Genomic DNA, 17,533 nt, shown 5'->3' on the forward strand with positions numbered 1-17,533 from the left:
GGGTATCTTCCCTTCTTTCCCACTTGGCTTGGATTTAATAGCTAGGGTATCTCCAACTTTTGACTCAGGTTCTACTCCAGGATTTAAATTGATATCTTTTCATTGATTCCTTCTAAATTGCATTGATTTATCATAAAGATTTCATTTAAAAGCCATGATGTGGTTAGCAATTTACCACTGTTATTAAATTCCTTAAATAATTCTTAATTTGTATCCGCAAGTCTCCTTCTCTCTCTCATTCTGCAAACACCATTAACACTGAATTTATGTGCTATTTTTTACTCATATCAAAAATTCACGAGAGCCAAGTCTATGAAATTTCAAAGTAAGAATATTAACAAGTGTCCAAACAAATGTCTAGAATTAGATTTTTTTTTTTTCCCCTTTTTTTAAACAGCTCCCAGAATAAGATTAACCCCTCAATATGCTCATGTCAAAAATATAATAATCCAGACCGGAAAATAAGGATTATTTAAGGTCACTCTTCTAGATTTTATTTTGTTTAATTTTAGGTCAATGAGAAGTTATTTTCATTTAGAATTTCTATAAATTCTAATGGATCTTTGAATTCTTGTTATACAGAAGGCTTGAAGGGCAAGATCTTGATCATGTGCTGCCTCTTGCTATTGCTAAACTACCTAACCTCACTCACCTGTAAGAAGTTTGTTAATTTCAATCAATTTGTTTACACAGTTTAACACCTACAAAATCGACTGAAAGCTTATATTAATTACAATTTTTTTCCTGGTGCATAGTTCTCTTGATTGGAACAAGAGAGTGGGCTTTTGTGAAGTTGGAAATAGGAAAATGTAATTATAATTATAATAAAACCTGCCAGGGAAAGCTTACAATCGATTGGCTTTATTTCCCTCTAAAAGTTCACAGAAGAATAAACCCAAAACCTTTTTCTTGCATTCAAGTTATTGAGGCAGAGAGAGAAGGACGGCAAGTTGCTTTTCTATGAGTAAAATCCTAGTTTAGGTTTAAAAGAAGAGTGAAAGTAGTTACAAAATGGTTAGAGCCAAGCTGTACAAGATTTTTCCGCGTTGGTCTTTATAATTGAATTAACGCTCTTTCGGCAATGATATCCACGCTCTATTCTGCCAGCATGAAAAGGTGCAAGACTAATGCCAAAAAATAGACTTGAGGTGCATAATTAGTCCCCACAGTACTGAGGGTGCTCTAGAGTTATTTTTTCAAAATTCAGGGGCAAAACTATTTTCCCAATTAAGTTGCACATGAATTGTCCAAGTTAATTTTCTATTTTTAAAAACTTCTATTTGAATAAAGGTGGTTTTTCCTTATTCTCTTTTTTGTAATTAATTTTTAATGATATGATCATTTATTTTCTAAAAAAAGAAAATACACCTCAAGTTCCTCAAATCAACGATGACTTAAGTTGTCAGGAATTTTTAGTTTGAGTTACCAAGTAATCATAACTCGACCTGAGTTCAAGATACCGAATATTAAATTATGATAATTGTGAATAACTAGTGAATTAATAGATGTATATTTATACGATTATAATAAGTTTTTTAATATTCAAAAAGTGTTTTCTTCTTATGAAAAAAAAAGTCATTTTTCTTGAAAATGATTTTATTTTCCCTTTGACTAGCTTAATTAACTAACTATTTTTCTTTATAATAAGATTTTATTTTATTTTTTTATTAACTAATTTTCTAAAGTATCCCAAATATCAAAAAATTTGAAAAATATTTTATAAACAAATTATTTTTTGAAAACAAACAGGGTCTTAATTACTTTTATTAACGCATCAAAATAGACAAAATTAAAAGTTGAGCATTATATATAATTAAACTCAAATTTTATAATAGCATATAACACAGCGGTAGCTGGCGTAATCTTTTAATATTTGTTGGTCTTTCTTTATATATAGACCTTGGATTTTCTTTGTTTAATCCAGCATTGGTGAACTATGAAAATATTTACATGTTACAAAAGATTATTATTATTATTATTATTATTATTATTATTACAAGGAGCAAATTCAAATTAAGATTTATTGACAGGTTTTTACTAATAAATTATAATTTAAGTGTGTAAGTAAATTATTAAAATTTATAAATTATTAAAATAGACTGATTAATTGGCTACACAACTTTTTTTGGTTTATAATCATCCGGTTTTGAAGTTTATTAGCTCGATTAATCTAGATTCATGTCAGACAGGCTCATGAAGAGGACAAAACACTCCCTCCAAGTGTTTAAAAAATCTATATCCAAAGTTAAAATTCAAGATCTCTGATTAAAGAAGAAGAGACGCCTATTATATTATCTCATCCATCAAAATTATTTTTGTATAGCCTTTATGATTATGAGTTAGGAATTTAGCTAAGAAAACAAACAAAAGGAAACATAGTTTTGAAAAGAAACCCAACATTTGGGCCGTCGTCCCACTCATATTGACGTGAAAAGGATCAAAAGTTAATTACTAAAAATGTGAAATGAAATTAGATAAATTACTTATTTTAATCAAATATAAGTGAAAATTTAAAATTTTTGACAGTTTATAATTTTATTGCTCATTTATGAAACTTTTAATTATTTGATTGTGGATTTTTTTTTTTAATTGAAATTATGAGAATAAAACTTCAAACCTTAATTTAAGATTTAAATATTCATTTGGTATAAATAAATTCCATAATTCTATAAAATTAGCTACCGTATTTATAGATTGGTTTTTAAAATTAAAATATGAGAATATAGGATCAAATCTTAATTTAAAATTAAAAATTTTGATAAAAAACAAAATCCATAGAATTTTATAAAACTCATTTACCATCATAATTTCATGTTTGGTATCAAAGAAAATTTATTTCATTTTATATTCTGAAGTTTTATAAATCAATTATTATTGAATTTATTTATACTCAAATTGATAAAAGTTACTCCATCCATCTTATTTTATTTTCTTGTTATTCATTTTTTGGATGTTCTAAAATATTTACAAGATTTATAAATTTATATATGTAAGCAATTATTTTTTTTCATAATAATCTTTATGATTATTCATTAAATAAATGACTTTTATTAATATCTTAACGAGTTAAGGGTAAATGACTAAATTCCTAATATATGTGTTTTGTCGAACTATGCAAACAAAATAGGACGGAGGGGTATAACTTAATTCTAGAATTTAGAAGGAAATTATTAACCCAAATATTAAAACTATTTACAAATAGATATTGTTTTAATGAGATTTATTCGTTAACGAAATGAATTGACCTTAAATTTGTTCAAGAAAGTTAAGTAAATATGTTTGAAAAACAACATCACGTTTGGCCTATTAGCTCAGTTGGTTAGAGCGTCGTGCTAATAACGCGAAGCCTGCAGGTTTGAAACCTGCATGGGCCAATAATATTTCCTTTTTACGTGTGAAAGGGAGTGTTCTTGGATTGTGAAGTGACATTCTTAAGTTCCTTTTCTGATTCTTCTATATAAATTACCTTTCAATTTATGTTATTTTTAGTATTTTAAGCTTAATTTCTTGATTCACATTTGATTATATATCACTTGACTTGTTTTTCCCTCATTCAGTATTTGTCACAGTAAATTAATGAATTACTGTATAACTTTTACAAATTAATTAATGGATTTTTAAAGTTATCAAATTTAATATTTTATTTAATAATTTTCAGCTCCTCCTTTTCTCTTGATTTTCTAAAAATTGAACCAGAGATTAGGTCATTCAGAGAATCACAAATAGTAATCCAACAAGTGATTAGCTTAGCTCAATTAATTAATACTGCGACACAGTAGAGGAATATATAAGACATGACATGTAACCTTTGCATATATTTATTCTTGGTGGTTAATTAGGTTATGGTTTTACATAGGAAGATTCTGCGTTAACAACTTTCTGAAATTTCGTCTTGATTCATTTCCAAATGGATTTCGAGATTTTTCTTGAAACTATTCAACTAATTAAAATTATAAATTGTAAATTGTGGTAATACCTGACAAATTCTAATCGCGAGGAAGAAAAGCTAGACAAAAACAAAATTAGACAATTAGAATTTGTTCGATAAAATTAACTGTTTTAATAGCTATTAGCTGTTTTAGAAGCGTTTGGCTGTTTGGGTAGCTTTTAATACTAAAAACTAAACATGAGTTAATTTTTCATAAAACGCTACTATAAAATTTAAAAATTAGTCCAAATACTACGTTACCGAACAACTTTTTAAGTAGCGTTTAATATTTTAACAAACTACTTAAAAAATTATTACCGAACATAGCCTTAGTGATTATGCAAATTAAAAGGGCTATTTAATATTGTTTCTATTTAAATCAAAATTTTGTTTTGTTGGAATATTGATACAAATATTATTGTCATATCTGGAATTTAAGCTCATATTTGGTGGGTCTAAGTTGTTTTTATACACGCTTACCATTTACACATTTCAATAACAAATCAATCCAATGTATTAATTCAATTTCTTTACTTTTCAAATAGATATTTACATATAAAAAAAAGTTTCATATTTGATTACGTACGTTACATTATATTGGGGCTATGAGCAATCCGTTAGCCTTGGGTTGAGTGAAATTATAAATTGGATTTTTTATATATAGAATTTAAATTCTGCATAGTGAAGTGTATATCTTGTGATTTTGTCTACTCAAAATTCTGAAATGGAAGAGCTACACTACACTGAAAAACTCACAAGAGATATACACACTGAAAAGGTAATTTCTAATGTTCATCATCTATACATATATATATCCTCCTGTAAGTATATATGATCTAGCATGAGATTTTTCATGGACTTATTTTTTATAATATTGTTTAAATAGATAGTTAAAAATCATTTTTATCTTTTCAGATAATTCAGCAATTATTTTTATCCTGCACATATATATTTCAGCTTTTGGTTAATTAACTTAACCAAACTAAGTTTAATTGAGTTGATGATTATTGAGCGTACGTGGTGTATGATGCACGGAAACTTTTAGTCACGAGCGTTTTCATACTTTTGGAAATATTTTCATGTGTCCGTTTCTCAATATATAATACCGTTTTTCCGTATAAAATTATAGTTTAAATGTTGTTCCCATGTTTCCACGTCTCGTTGTTTCCATTTCCGTACAACATAGACTATAGTTATGAGCTTAGCTATCCTTAATAGCTGAACGAAAGATCATTTTAGTATGAATTTACAGCTAAGACATTAGTATTAAACAGTCAGCAGAAAATAATTTTTTCAAAAGTCTCTCTAATATGCTGATTCCACGACTCGATTTTGTGATCACCAGAAGGAGATTTAATGCGTTTTAACCACTAGAAAATAATTTTTTTTGGTATAATCAAGAGGTATAATCCCTTTAGGACATAGAGTTTTTTTTTTTTTTGTCCTCCTAGTGAAAGCACTTCCCAAAGATCAAAATTGTATTCTCGTCTTTATAGGGAATGGGGCAGCTTACCACTCCAACCAACACTTGTTAGATAGCCAAAGAAAATAATTTATGAAACTTTTCAGTGATTGATCTCTAATTTATTAATTGGGCACGCAATCTGATATCAATTAATTAACCTCAATATATCAGTTATACAACCGGCATTAATTTCAATCCGTAAGTTTTAGATTGTGTGACCCGAAATAGTACTACTTTCTCAGATTCAATATTGCATATATTTATATACACTTCTTTCTGAATAATTATATTTACAGGAAAAATTATCTTTTCTCTGTCCACAAATCTGTTACTATGAACTTCAATGTGCCATGGTGCAAAAGGAGAACCATGAAATGAAGCTAATTGTAGAGGCCTTACAAAATGAAAGAGCTCAGAAAGAAGGTATATTTGTACTGTACTGTATTATATACTAACGATTTCTTTTAGAATATATACGTATATTATACTTTTTACATATCATATAATTAATTAAATTGTGTGGTTGCAGCTGAATTCCAAGCTCTGAAGGAAGAGCTAGAAAAACTGAAGCTGCTACAACAAGAAAATAAAAGGAAGAGCCTTTCATCTGGACTCAGCACCAAGAAAAAATTCAAGAGTTTGCAAATATAAAGCAATAACCTAATGCATGCATGTACTCAAATGCATGGATTGCTTTCTATATCATAACGTTTTGAATTACAATTTGAAGTATGTTTAAAGATATATTTAGCTAAAAGATGGGGAAATATTTCAAGGATTTGCTGAATTAGCTTATGTATGGTTTATTTACATTTTAATAAAGACTCAAATTATAATTAACTTAATTTTCTTTCTTTTCTTCCCTTACAGATTTTAACTTCAATAATTAATCTTTTATCAAATTAGTGAAGTACATAAAAACTCAATATTTATTAATGATAATTAACACCAAAAAAAAGGAAATAGGTTGATTTTTTCACACCAGTTCTTCATTTCTAGTCCCTCTTTGTCTATTACCATGCTAAGAATTTTCATCAATTTAGTAATTATTAAAATCAAAGAATTTCTCTCTTATTTAGCCTCCCAATGAAAAAGGAAAAGAGGAAACAAAACATTTTTCTCCAACTTTATATTAATAATGAATGGATCAGACATGTTTGATTGTGTTGTATTATGCAATGTATGAAGTATGAAATTAATAACATTTGGAGCAAAAAGAAAAGAAAAAAGAAGAGGGCAAAGAAATGTTGGCTATTAACTTTTTTATAGTAGTAAAAGACAATCAAGAAATTAGCTAGTGCATGCATATATTGTTTTGAACAAGTACCTCAAGATCTCACTTAGAATATTGTCTCATTCATATAGTCAGATCCAGAGTACTTGCCCTTTTTGCATAATATTCTTTATTATTTATATTATTATCATTTTGATCCCCTCTCTTCAATCTGCTAAGCTTTGATGATGATGGTGAGTAAAGAGATAAAGATAACTCACTATCGACTTCGCTTTCCTCCATACTTTGCCGGCTACCGTCTACCGGAGTTAGCTTCAATGATAGATCCAAATCAAGATTGCAATCTGCAGCTTTTCTTTTGAACGTAGTTTTGAATTCTTGTAAATTACTTGCAGCTGCTGATTTCATATCTGAAACGACATGACGTCTAGTGTCATAAGGAGTGCTTTTTTCCTCCAATTTGGCTTGCAGTAGTCTGTTATCTGTGATGAAGCTTGAGCTAGATTGCGTTTGCCACATTTTTTGATTTTGTGATTGGAAATTGCAATGACTACTGCAATTACTATGATGATTATTAATATTATTACAGTTGTTGTTGGCTCCAAATATCCTCTCCGCTACTGTCCCATATAATCCTTGTCTGTTTTCGTCGACTAAACACCGACCCATATGAGGATTATAAACAAAGCTTTCTCGAGCATTCCAAGAAGCATCTCCATATCTTCAAGAAAATAGAAAATTGAAAATTAGGGTAACCCTAAAAACATGTAATTTCTGTTAAACGATTTCAGTATTACTAAATTACTAAAACTTAATTAATGATTAACCGTGGAAATAGAATTATTGATTAATTGCAGAACACTTATTGCTACCTGTAATTGGAGCCATAGTGCTGGTTGTAACCTTGAAGCATGGGAAGTTGGCTTAGGTTATAAATATTGCGATCTCCACTTTCCACAAGATGTCTATGATCAGACATGGCTGTGTCATGTAAAGCCCATACCTTTTTTCATTAGTAATTATAAATCCAATCCAAAATACTTTCTGTTGATCATGATGAAAGCTAGAGATAATAGAAATTAATTAAGATAGGAAATGTAAATTAAACAGCTTTAATTACCTTGGCTTGGGTCATCAATCTTCTTGCTTCTATACATCTAATTAATCAAAGTCACCCAAAAAAAAAAAAAAATCAAATCAAATGTAAAATATATCAGAAATTAAATCATTACAAATGAAAAATGGGTCTGTTTATAAAGAAAAAAGAAAAGGAAAATAAACCTGTAAATGGCTCTTGACATGAGCAATGCTAAGTCCATTAACATTCATAAGTTGAAGAACCAGCTTTGGAGTAGCTCCTGCATCAAGAAAAAAAAAATCTAACTAATTAAAATATTCTGAAAGACCCTTCACTTGTTTATAAACGAATTAATTGAAGAGGTCTTTCTTATAAGATTGAAAGAAATACATGGATGAACAGAAAAGCTTACTATCTTGTCCGCCAAGTCTTTCTACAGCTTTAACAAAGCAAAGATGAAGCTCAGGAGTCCAACGAAGCCTAGGCATCTTGGATCTGACATAAGGCCTAACTGAGGGTTTCTTTTCACTCTCTTCAACAGTACTGTTACTCGAACTTGCTCCATTTTTTGGCCTACTTTCATCTTCATCATTCTCTCCACTTTCGCTCTCTTCTTCATTTTGTCTTGAAGCCCTTGTCTTTGAGCATCCTGTTTGCTCACTTCCTTGCATTTTTTTGTTCTTGATTTTCCTTTTTCCTTCCAAATCTACAAATTTGTTTTGATGAGAGACAAACACAGCTTTACAAGAAAAGCTTTTAGGGTTAAAGACAGAACTAAAAATGAATTAGCTAGGGATTAGGGCCACTTAGAACTGAACTTAATTAACCAATTATAGCTTCCCTCGACTTAATCCAAGACAGGAAAAAAAAAATGAAAAAAAAAATGTCGTTTAGAAAACACGAGGCATCGATCTTGGAGAATGAAAATTCATCAGATAGAGAAAAGACCAACCTTTTGTTACAAAAATACAAATAAATAAATAAATTATAATTAGCCTTGAATCAATAGTATTAGAGTGGTGTACAAAGATGGAGTTGGAGTTGCAGTTCTTGAGAAAAAAAGAGGAGATAGATAGGAAAAAAACCCTAGATCTTGACAAACAAGGTAGTCTCTCTCTTCCTTTGGGACATGTAAACTATTATTTACCTAAATTTTTGTACGTACCATTTGATTGATTATTTTATACATATATAAGGTTTGTATTTATAATGTTTTCTTCTTTTTTTTATGTTAATATTCAATATGATGATGATACATATGTGCATGCATGACTGTCATGCAATGCAAGAAACACATTTCCATTTGGTAGAAAAGAGTCGTTCAAGCCTTTCTTGTGTTGAATAAGCAAAACCTAATAAATAAATATAAAAATAAATGGAGAAATTTTACTATTTTTAGCTATGATTGAGAAATTTCATGTTTTTATACTTTGAAATTTCTTGTCGGAATTTTGCTTGAACTTTATGGTGGACTTTTGTTGTCTCTTAACTATGTAATAAACGGCATGATGAAAATCTATGTTACAGTGCTTTATTTATCTTTCTTTTTTTCTTTTTTTTACTTATATATTCTTTTTTTTTTCTTGGTTACTACATGAGCTCATTGGTGTTATTTATTGGAAATCCTTTTTCCAGCTAGTTGTTTTAGAGGTTAATTTAGGCTACGTTTTGTTGCCAAAAAATAAACAAATTATATATTAATTTTGAATGATTAGTATTAGAGTCCTGTAAAAATTATGTAGAGTTGCTGATCTTTATTGAAGGTAATTTTGTAGTTGAAAATTCGAGACCTTCACTCTCCATTGTTTTTGAGTGAAAGCGAGAAGAATAACTAGATCAAACTTCATTTTGTATTGTTGTTATTTTGATTTGATTGATTCAATTCGATTTTAGCTAGTTTTATACAGATTTTAACTTATTTTTTGAACTTAGTAAAAACCAAACTGAATTGATTGAGCAAAAAATCAAATTGAATTAAATTTATTTGATTCGATTGGATTTACCGAACAACACTCACAACCCTAATCACAATTAAATTATGGGTGTGAAAATAAATTCAACTTTTAATTTGATCTTTTTAAAATATAGATAGTGTTGATATGTGGAATGTAGTGTTCAGTCACATTAGTAACGACAAGATAATGTGACTTGTGCATAAAATGGGTTTGATGTTCATACAAATCCAATCCAAATCAATAATTAATTATTATAATATTTTCACATCCGGTCCAAAAAAAGGAAGAAAAATAAGATAAATGAAAGTTGAATTAAAAGAAAAAATTATATGGTAAAGAACAAAATAATTTTTGAGGGGGGAAGCTGCATGTGTATGTCTGAAGGGTTGGGGGGCATAATTCACTGTAGAGTGGTACAGAGTGTCTTATTAGGTTTGCAGAAAAGTGGATGGGTTAGAAGCTTATGCATGTGTTTGATGCTTTGCTATAACTCAAAAGAAGATTTAGAAATTGCCTTTTTGTAGAAAATCACGGATCTGATCTTCTTCTTCTCTGGCTCATCACTACGTACACGTCATTCTCCTCTGCCCTCTGCCATTCTAAAACATATATATATATATATATATATACACACACACACACATTACATGTAATTTAATATCTACATGCATGTATTTTATTGATAAGAGAATGAATTATCTACTCTCCTTATGTCTCGATTACCAAATATTGATCATCACATGTTATTTTTATCTGTTTATGCATATAAGATTAACCTAATCTCCTTTTAACTTTATAAGTAAAATTTACCTGAAAATGCAATTCGTTGTTATTGATGTCACGGTCTGTTGCTACCAAAAATTGAATTTAATAAATTAATTAACATGATGTTAAAATAATGTTATTTCTAATGATGATGATTTTAATTAGGTTAAGGCTTGATGTGAAATTTATATATGTAGTATATACCATTCTTCGTTGTGGTCCCAAATACTATATATTCAAAGTTCAAAACCTAATAAGAAACAGAAAGACAAACATGCGGGTCCACGGGAGAGAGATTATAGGATAAATGACCTATTATCAAAATTGTTAAATTAGGGGTTGTGAAACCCCAAACTTAACATAGATCTCAAAATGTTTCCAGACCAATATAATAAAAAAAATTTTCATTTAATAATAATCGCAGTCAAAAATCAAAATAATAATAAATCTAACCATCCAAAACAATTACGGAAAATGAGAGCTACGAATCAAAACGAGACGTCGTAAAAAAATGTGGAAATACTTATAGAAAAATCAAAAAATAATTCACTCACTCCAAACACCGAAATTATAAAAACCATCAAATATTTCATACAAGTCATAGGGTAGGGAACAATTTTTTTCCCCTTAATTGTAGCTGACATGAATTTAACCAAAGACTTTTCGAAATTCCAACTAAAAATTCACAGATTCACAATTCAAATTCCAATGGTATATACAGGGTTTCATGAGATAGACGGTGTGGCCAAAATTATAAGTTACACATTAAAAAAAGGTTCATTCATTAGATAACTCTTTAATATAATATTGAAATGTGAGGTTAATATTATTAGTAGGGTTTAATTAAATTTTGTAGATATTAAGAAAAATAAAAGGAAAAGAGGGTTATAAATCTCGACCATATAGTTGTCACATGAAAGTGTTTTTGGGCGTGCGTGTATGAATGAGGCAAAGGTATGCTTTTCTTTCAGTTACGAGGGAACTTTTTCATTCCTCCCACGTGTATTAGCTTTGCATTTATTAACCCTTTGGAATTGGAAGATAGGCCAAATCATAACTTGCTTCCTTTTTGCTCTATTGAACTCACAAGAATCCAGCTTATACGAAAATATAGTCTTCTTTTTTTGAATTTTTCATTTTTAGATTAATTAGAAGATTTAAAATTGCAAATTTACGTCTCTTAAAATAATATTTGATATTGCGAATAAAGTTTTAATCATCGAGATTTCTAAAATTTAAACCTAATTTCAATTTCTACTTCTGTTCTATTTTTAATGAATTCGTTAATTTCTAATTTTATTGTGCATATTTGTATATCTTAATTAAAAATACACAATCAAACTAAAGATTCTTTTGATCAAATAAATATATATAGTGTAACAGTAACACATCCAAATCCTAATTAACAAATTAAAGAAAAGTATAATAATAATAATAATTAAGATTAAGGAGGAGAAGAAATTAAGGAAGATGGTGTTGTAGTCTGGAAAGGTTCACTCCAACACCTAGCCTGTGAAGTCAACTCCTAACAGTACTTTGGGTGCTCTTTTTTCTTGTCTTTTTATATAAAATTTAATTAATTTGCATGAGTATACGTGAACCCTATTAATGCGGATCTACCATCATTTGAGAATGAGGATGTCTGTCGTTTTATACAACTTGTCTGCTCACCCACCATTTTAATACTATCAATTTCTATTATTATTGTTAAGTATATAATTAAGCATTTCATTACATCTACATCTTTGCTTATTACTTAATTAATTATCTTATATGCATGTTCATCTCATGTCATGGACCATGCATGCCCATGATTCCATGTGTATGCATCTGAATAGAATCAAATAAATTCGGCAAAATGGATATTTAAACCTTTAAACTTATTGAGTTTTCTGGTTCATTAAATGCGTTGAAGGTAAAAAATAAATTCAAATTACTATGATAAAAATAGAATAAAGACTTAATTTTAACAAAAAAAAAATTCAGGTGCTCTATACTTTAATTAAACTTTACTAATGTATATTTAACATGTATGATTATAACTCTTAAATTCTCAATTAATAAATTAATTTTAATTTTATTAAGCATCTAAACTTATCGAGTTTTATCTCATTGAGAACCTGAATATTTATTTGTCAATATTATTAAATTAAATTACACAACTCAATATTATTAAATTAAAATAAAAAAAATGTATAAATTTTAGAGTTTAAATTTATGTCTTGCGGACATAATTCGATAAATTCAGTCACTTAAATATATCCTTTGCCATAAATTGAAGTTTCAAGGAAGCTTCCTATGGCTTTGACAAAACCTGCCCCAGTTTATTTTTTTTATGCTTTATGTATTTGTTGAGTTGTCAAATTTTTATTTGGTATTCCCATCTGTATTTCCTTCTCAAGAATTACAAAATCCAATGTATAATTATATATTAATTAATTGAAATTAATAAATTTGAGAAAGGGACGGATTGGAATATGGTAGACAGTATGACGTTTTCATGGATGGCCATGCAGTTCATGCTCCTCCCTCCACTGTACCAGTCAAAATGTGACACCGAGGTATTAATTAAGAAGGTTTAATTATTTATTTTATAATTATTATAATTATTATTCGAATTAGGGATATTCTGTGCCACTGTTTATTTCATTCTTTGCCTCTTTGGTTTGAAATTGACTCATTCTCTTTACCAAAGGAAGAAAGAAATTTAATTCTCTTGCTAACCTTGGATTAGTTGGCCTTCCTTACATGATTACACAATACGGTCTACGCTAATTAATCCCAAACTTATCAAATAAATAAATTAAAAATAAATCTTAATGTTTATTAAATTAGTGATTGGATTTAGTATCATATGAAAAAGTTGCTCTTCATATTGTGAGAATTTATCATACATACAAACAAAAATAAACGATCAAACGGAGAGCGTTTGATAATTTATCTCTATTCATAAAATTCTACGATTTTTTTTTATTAATGCTATTTTTTTTAAAATGAATTTCACATTAATTAATAATATAGAAATAATCGAGATCGCTTATAATTGAATGAGCGATGAAGTTAGTATGATTTAACTTAATCCAAGTTAAAAGCCAACCTAAAATGTGCCTTTTTTTTTTCTTCTTTTTTTTAATAAAAAAAAAAAACATTTGGCAAAAAATCTCTTATACCTTTTAATTAACGGTAAAACAACACATCCAATTAACGTGAGGAATGTTCTTTTCCCATTAGATAAAAAATACTATATGCTTTTCTTTATAAATCAGCAAATATAAAATATAATTTCATTTAATTGAATATTGAATTAAAATAATTATATATATTATACATGCAAGTGGGTTGATGGTCAATCCCAATTTTCTTCCCAATATACATAAACTATAGCTGCCTTCACATCAATACGTATGCATGGTTAATTGAAAGAGCTACCAAAACATATATATATATATATATATATATATATATATATATATATATATATATATATATATATATATATAATTTATTCACGTCAAAGGTATAAATTGTCTCCCTTTAATAATTTATTTTATGGGTCCAACTTATAACGCTACATCTTACCTAGCAATTGCCCCCCATCCCTTATTCCCTCAAATTGTACCTAAGATGCTTTGCAAATACATGAAATTATTTAATTATTTATTTAATAATTATCTTGCTCTTATTAAATATTCAAATATATAGTATTTTTGTTTTCAGTATTATTCTACTCTGAGGTCACACATGCGTTAGGTGTTATCATCTACATATTTGATAAATTCTCTATATATTTTCATAATTTAAATCCATATTTTTTCAAAAATTATATTTATATCTTACTTATTGAGATTACTGCGGACTTAGCTACATGTGGACAAAGTAGAACACCATCAAAGAATTCATATACTCAATGGCAATTAATTTGAAATTAAAATTCAATTATTATTTTTATATTCAATGGGAGGTTCAATGAGTATAAATAACAATACGAGCTATATAATAAGGTTAGCTCTCCTCTTTATTTCACTGTTATGAAAAGACCAACTAAATCACTGTATAATTGGAAAATTTAGTTATTATTCTTGTAGTATTTTTCAAAAGTTAAATTGATAAGACTGTTGCTCCAGCCTAAAGATACTACGTTGTCTAGACTTTTAGGTCTTCAGTTCCTCTGTCATGTGTAAAACATGTGAATTGATTTGTTGGTACAGAAATTACATGTGAAGGGTGTGATAGATTCCAATTTATTACTGTTGATTGCAAACATAAAAGCTTAAGAATGTTATTCATTCCAATAAAAATTAAAAATTATAAAAATGGTTTAGGAAATAATTTATGCATTAGGTTACACCAAATTTAGATTCCCTTTATAAGTTTTTAAGAATATGATATATTTTGTTTATTCAATTGAATCAACAATACTGAATGCTTTGAAAATGAGTGATTGAAATTTTAATTCACATTGACTATCTTGAAAAAAAAAAAGACAAAAAGCATAATAATGTTGAATTTAGACTATATCTTAATTTTTATATTACTATTTATTAACCCTTTTTTTAGAGGAAAAATATGAAAAAAAAAATTAATGGGATTTTTCTAATTCATTTGGAAAGGGTGAGAAAATATTAAATGAAGAAAAATACGTATTATTTTTTTCAGGCCTAGAAAAAAAATGAAAAAATTAAAAACAAAATGCATTTAATACGAAATAAATTTCATTATTTTCTTTTCTCAAATATTTTCTTTCATCCCCTTCCAAACAAAGCCTAAACGATGGAACTAAAGACCTGGATTCATTTATTGAAATGTTATTTAATTTATTTATTTTGAGATAACATTGTGTATGTAGCTAGAAATAATAATAATAATAATAATATGTCACTTGAAAATTATATATAGATAATCAAAATATTTTTTCTTTTTCAATTTATTTTCACTTGAAACATATTTTTTCAATTAAACAATTCTTATGAAATTAATCCATATGTGCATTTAGATTAGCTGTCACAATTATTTTTTTTCGGTCCATTAGCATTATAATAATACATTGAGTCAGTGTTGAACTTTCAATACGAAAAGGAAGTGGTCGTTGGCTTCACAATTTAATTTCTTTTCTTAGATCGCAATTGTTTGAATCAGCAAATTTTGAAAGATCTTCAGAATTTGAAAACTTTGATTCCTATTACTACAATTAAGAACCATAATTAATTTTATATATATCTCTCTCAAGGGAAAAAAAAAAAAGATTTTTGTTATAGAATGTGAAAAAGATTATATTTATTTTTGTAGTTTTAGGTAAACCTAATTTAGTTTATTTTTAAATTTTTTAATGGTAAATTAATATTCAGTCCTAAGAGTTTGACAAAATTTATAAGTCAAGGCCTCTAGTTTCAGAAATTAATTAAATAGTTTCTCTATTTGACGTTGTCGTTTAATTATACTGTCCTTTTATCAAAATTTTTTACTTATTTTTTAGTTAATATCCCTCTATAGACTCTAATGACAATAAAATAGATGGATTATTTAATTAAATTTATAAAATAATTTATATCAAATAATAATTTATTTCTAAATGAATTTAGAATAACATTGTCTTTCAGTTATTTCTTGGTTGATGGGCCTATAAAAATACTGAAATAAGACTATCTTCATCAACATGGGCCGTGCCTGGATTTTAAATATTTTTTGGTTTTTTCGAGTGAAATTTTTTGATTTTAAAAATTGAACAATTAAGTAAAATTGTCTTTTCATTTTTATTTTGAATAATTATAAAATTGATTTTTCATATTTAATTGAAATTTAAAATAGAATAATTAATTAAAAAAAATCCAGCTAAATTATCTTTTAAAAATTTGTATGCACTAGAATTGAGTCGGAGTGAATGCCAGTTTCAAATCGGTTCAGATGTATTTTTCTGTTTTTTAAGCCTGAATTCATCTTTAAACCGCTGATTTCAGATCAATTTTGATTCATAAAAAGTACAAGTCAATTTAAGTTTACTTTTGATTAGAACCGAACCTATATGGATTTTCTAGGACCCAATAGGTTGGCCCATGGATGCCAGAGAATGACAAAGCTTGATGGGCTTTATCCGAAGAGTTAGGAGCTAGGACCGGTTGTTGTCGTCAGGATATGCACAAAGAAACGTCCACGTTTGTCTATCTAACGCCATTTAGCTGTCAAGGACTCCGAGACTACAGAAAAGGTCCACGCGCTTTCATCAACAACTGTATTTAGCATTTATTTTAACACTTTTCCAACAGCTGCTCAGCTATCTAATTTATTTTTGGCTTTTTTTTAATTCCAAAAAATATAATTTATATTCTTTTAAGGAAGTTTTTTTTAAAATATAATTTAATAATAATATCAAATACTATGAATACTTAGCAAGTGCATTGGATTAAAATTATATTAGATTTTAAATGAATTATTGAATTTTATAGATTGGTAAGACTTTTTTTATAAATTTTGATTGACGTTGGTAGAATTACAATGATTTTTATATATTCAATCAAAATTGATTTTAGAACCTAATTAAAAATTTTTTGAACCCAATTGAAAAACTAAAAAACAATGAGAATCAAAAAAATACGTTGTCTTCTACAAAATTGTTTTCTTCTTTAGCCTACTTCTACAAAATTGTTTTCTTCTTTAGCCTACTGCCGTAAACAGTGAAAAGCCTCCAATGCCTAGCATCACCGCGGTCCCCCACCTGTAGAACAGTCACAGGGTGAATAAACGGTTAGTTCTATTTATACCGAACCGTATCAAGATCAAAAAATAAAATCAAAGGTTTTTATCAAAATCGAATTTGCTTTCTGAACTAAATCGAACTGAATCGAAAAAATATAGTCAAAGTTTTTTATCAACGGACTCTAAAGACATCTAGATTGAATACCATTGAAATTTTAAAATCTTACATAGTCCTAATCCAATACAACACTCTTGATTAGATCAAACATAGAACTTACTCTCATAATTATATAAAGCTTGTTGATATTTTAATAAATCAAAAGAATTACCCACCTCGCCCAAAAAATAGTTCATTTTTTATTTTCACACAGATTAAGAAATAGCAATTATTATAGTTCAAGACTAATTTTATTCATAT

General features: G+C 27.8%; 1 protein-coding gene and 1 non-coding gene across 2 annotated transcripts; one reads left to right on the plus strand and one right to left on the minus strand.

The window, feature by feature from the left end:
- The first annotated feature begins 3,300 nt into the window (after positions 1-3,300).
- Positions 3,301-3,374, plus strand: TRNAI-AAU (transfer RNA isoleucine (anticodon AAU)). Its single transcript has one exon. It is a non-coding gene; the product is annotated as a tRNA-Ile (tRNA).
- Positions 3,375-6,622: 3,248 nt separating this feature from the next.
- Positions 6,623-8,857, minus strand: LOC105648111 (myb-like HTH transcriptional regulator family protein). Its single transcript, XM_089718190.1, has 5 exons — positions 8,118-8,857; positions 7,909-7,985; positions 7,748-7,784; positions 7,500-7,608; positions 6,623-7,348 (listed from the first exon to the last, which is right to left on the minus strand). Exons 1-5 carry the CDS (start codon positions 8,374-8,376, stop codon positions 6,751-6,753), a joined length of 1,080 nt encoding a protein of 359 aa, XP_089574316.1. The 5' UTR covers positions 8,377-8,857; the 3' UTR covers positions 6,623-6,750.
- Positions 8,858-17,533: the final 8,676 nt, after the last annotated feature.

This window comes from Jatropha curcas, chromosome 2 (genome assembly GCF_041381405.1).
Source record: "Jatropha curcas cultivar XTBG-Jc1 chromosome 2, XTBG_Jcur_1.0, whole genome shotgun sequence".
NCBI lineage: Eukaryota > Viridiplantae > Streptophyta > Magnoliopsida > Malpighiales > Euphorbiaceae > Jatropha > Jatropha curcas.

Coding starts and splice junctions, on each gene's coding strand:
- LOC105648111 (XM_089718190.1), bottom strand. CDS start 8,376: ATGCAAGGAAGTGAGCAAACAGGATGCTCAAAGACAAGGGCTTCAAGA. Junction 7,986..8,117: donor AAGACTTGGCGGACAAGATA/GTAAGCTTTTCT, acceptor TTCTTGATGCAG/GAGCTACTCCAAAGCTGGTT. Junction 7,785..7,908: donor ATGTCAAGAGCCATTTACAG/GTTTATTTTCCT, acceptor TTGATTAATTAG/ATGTATAGAAGCAAGAAGAT.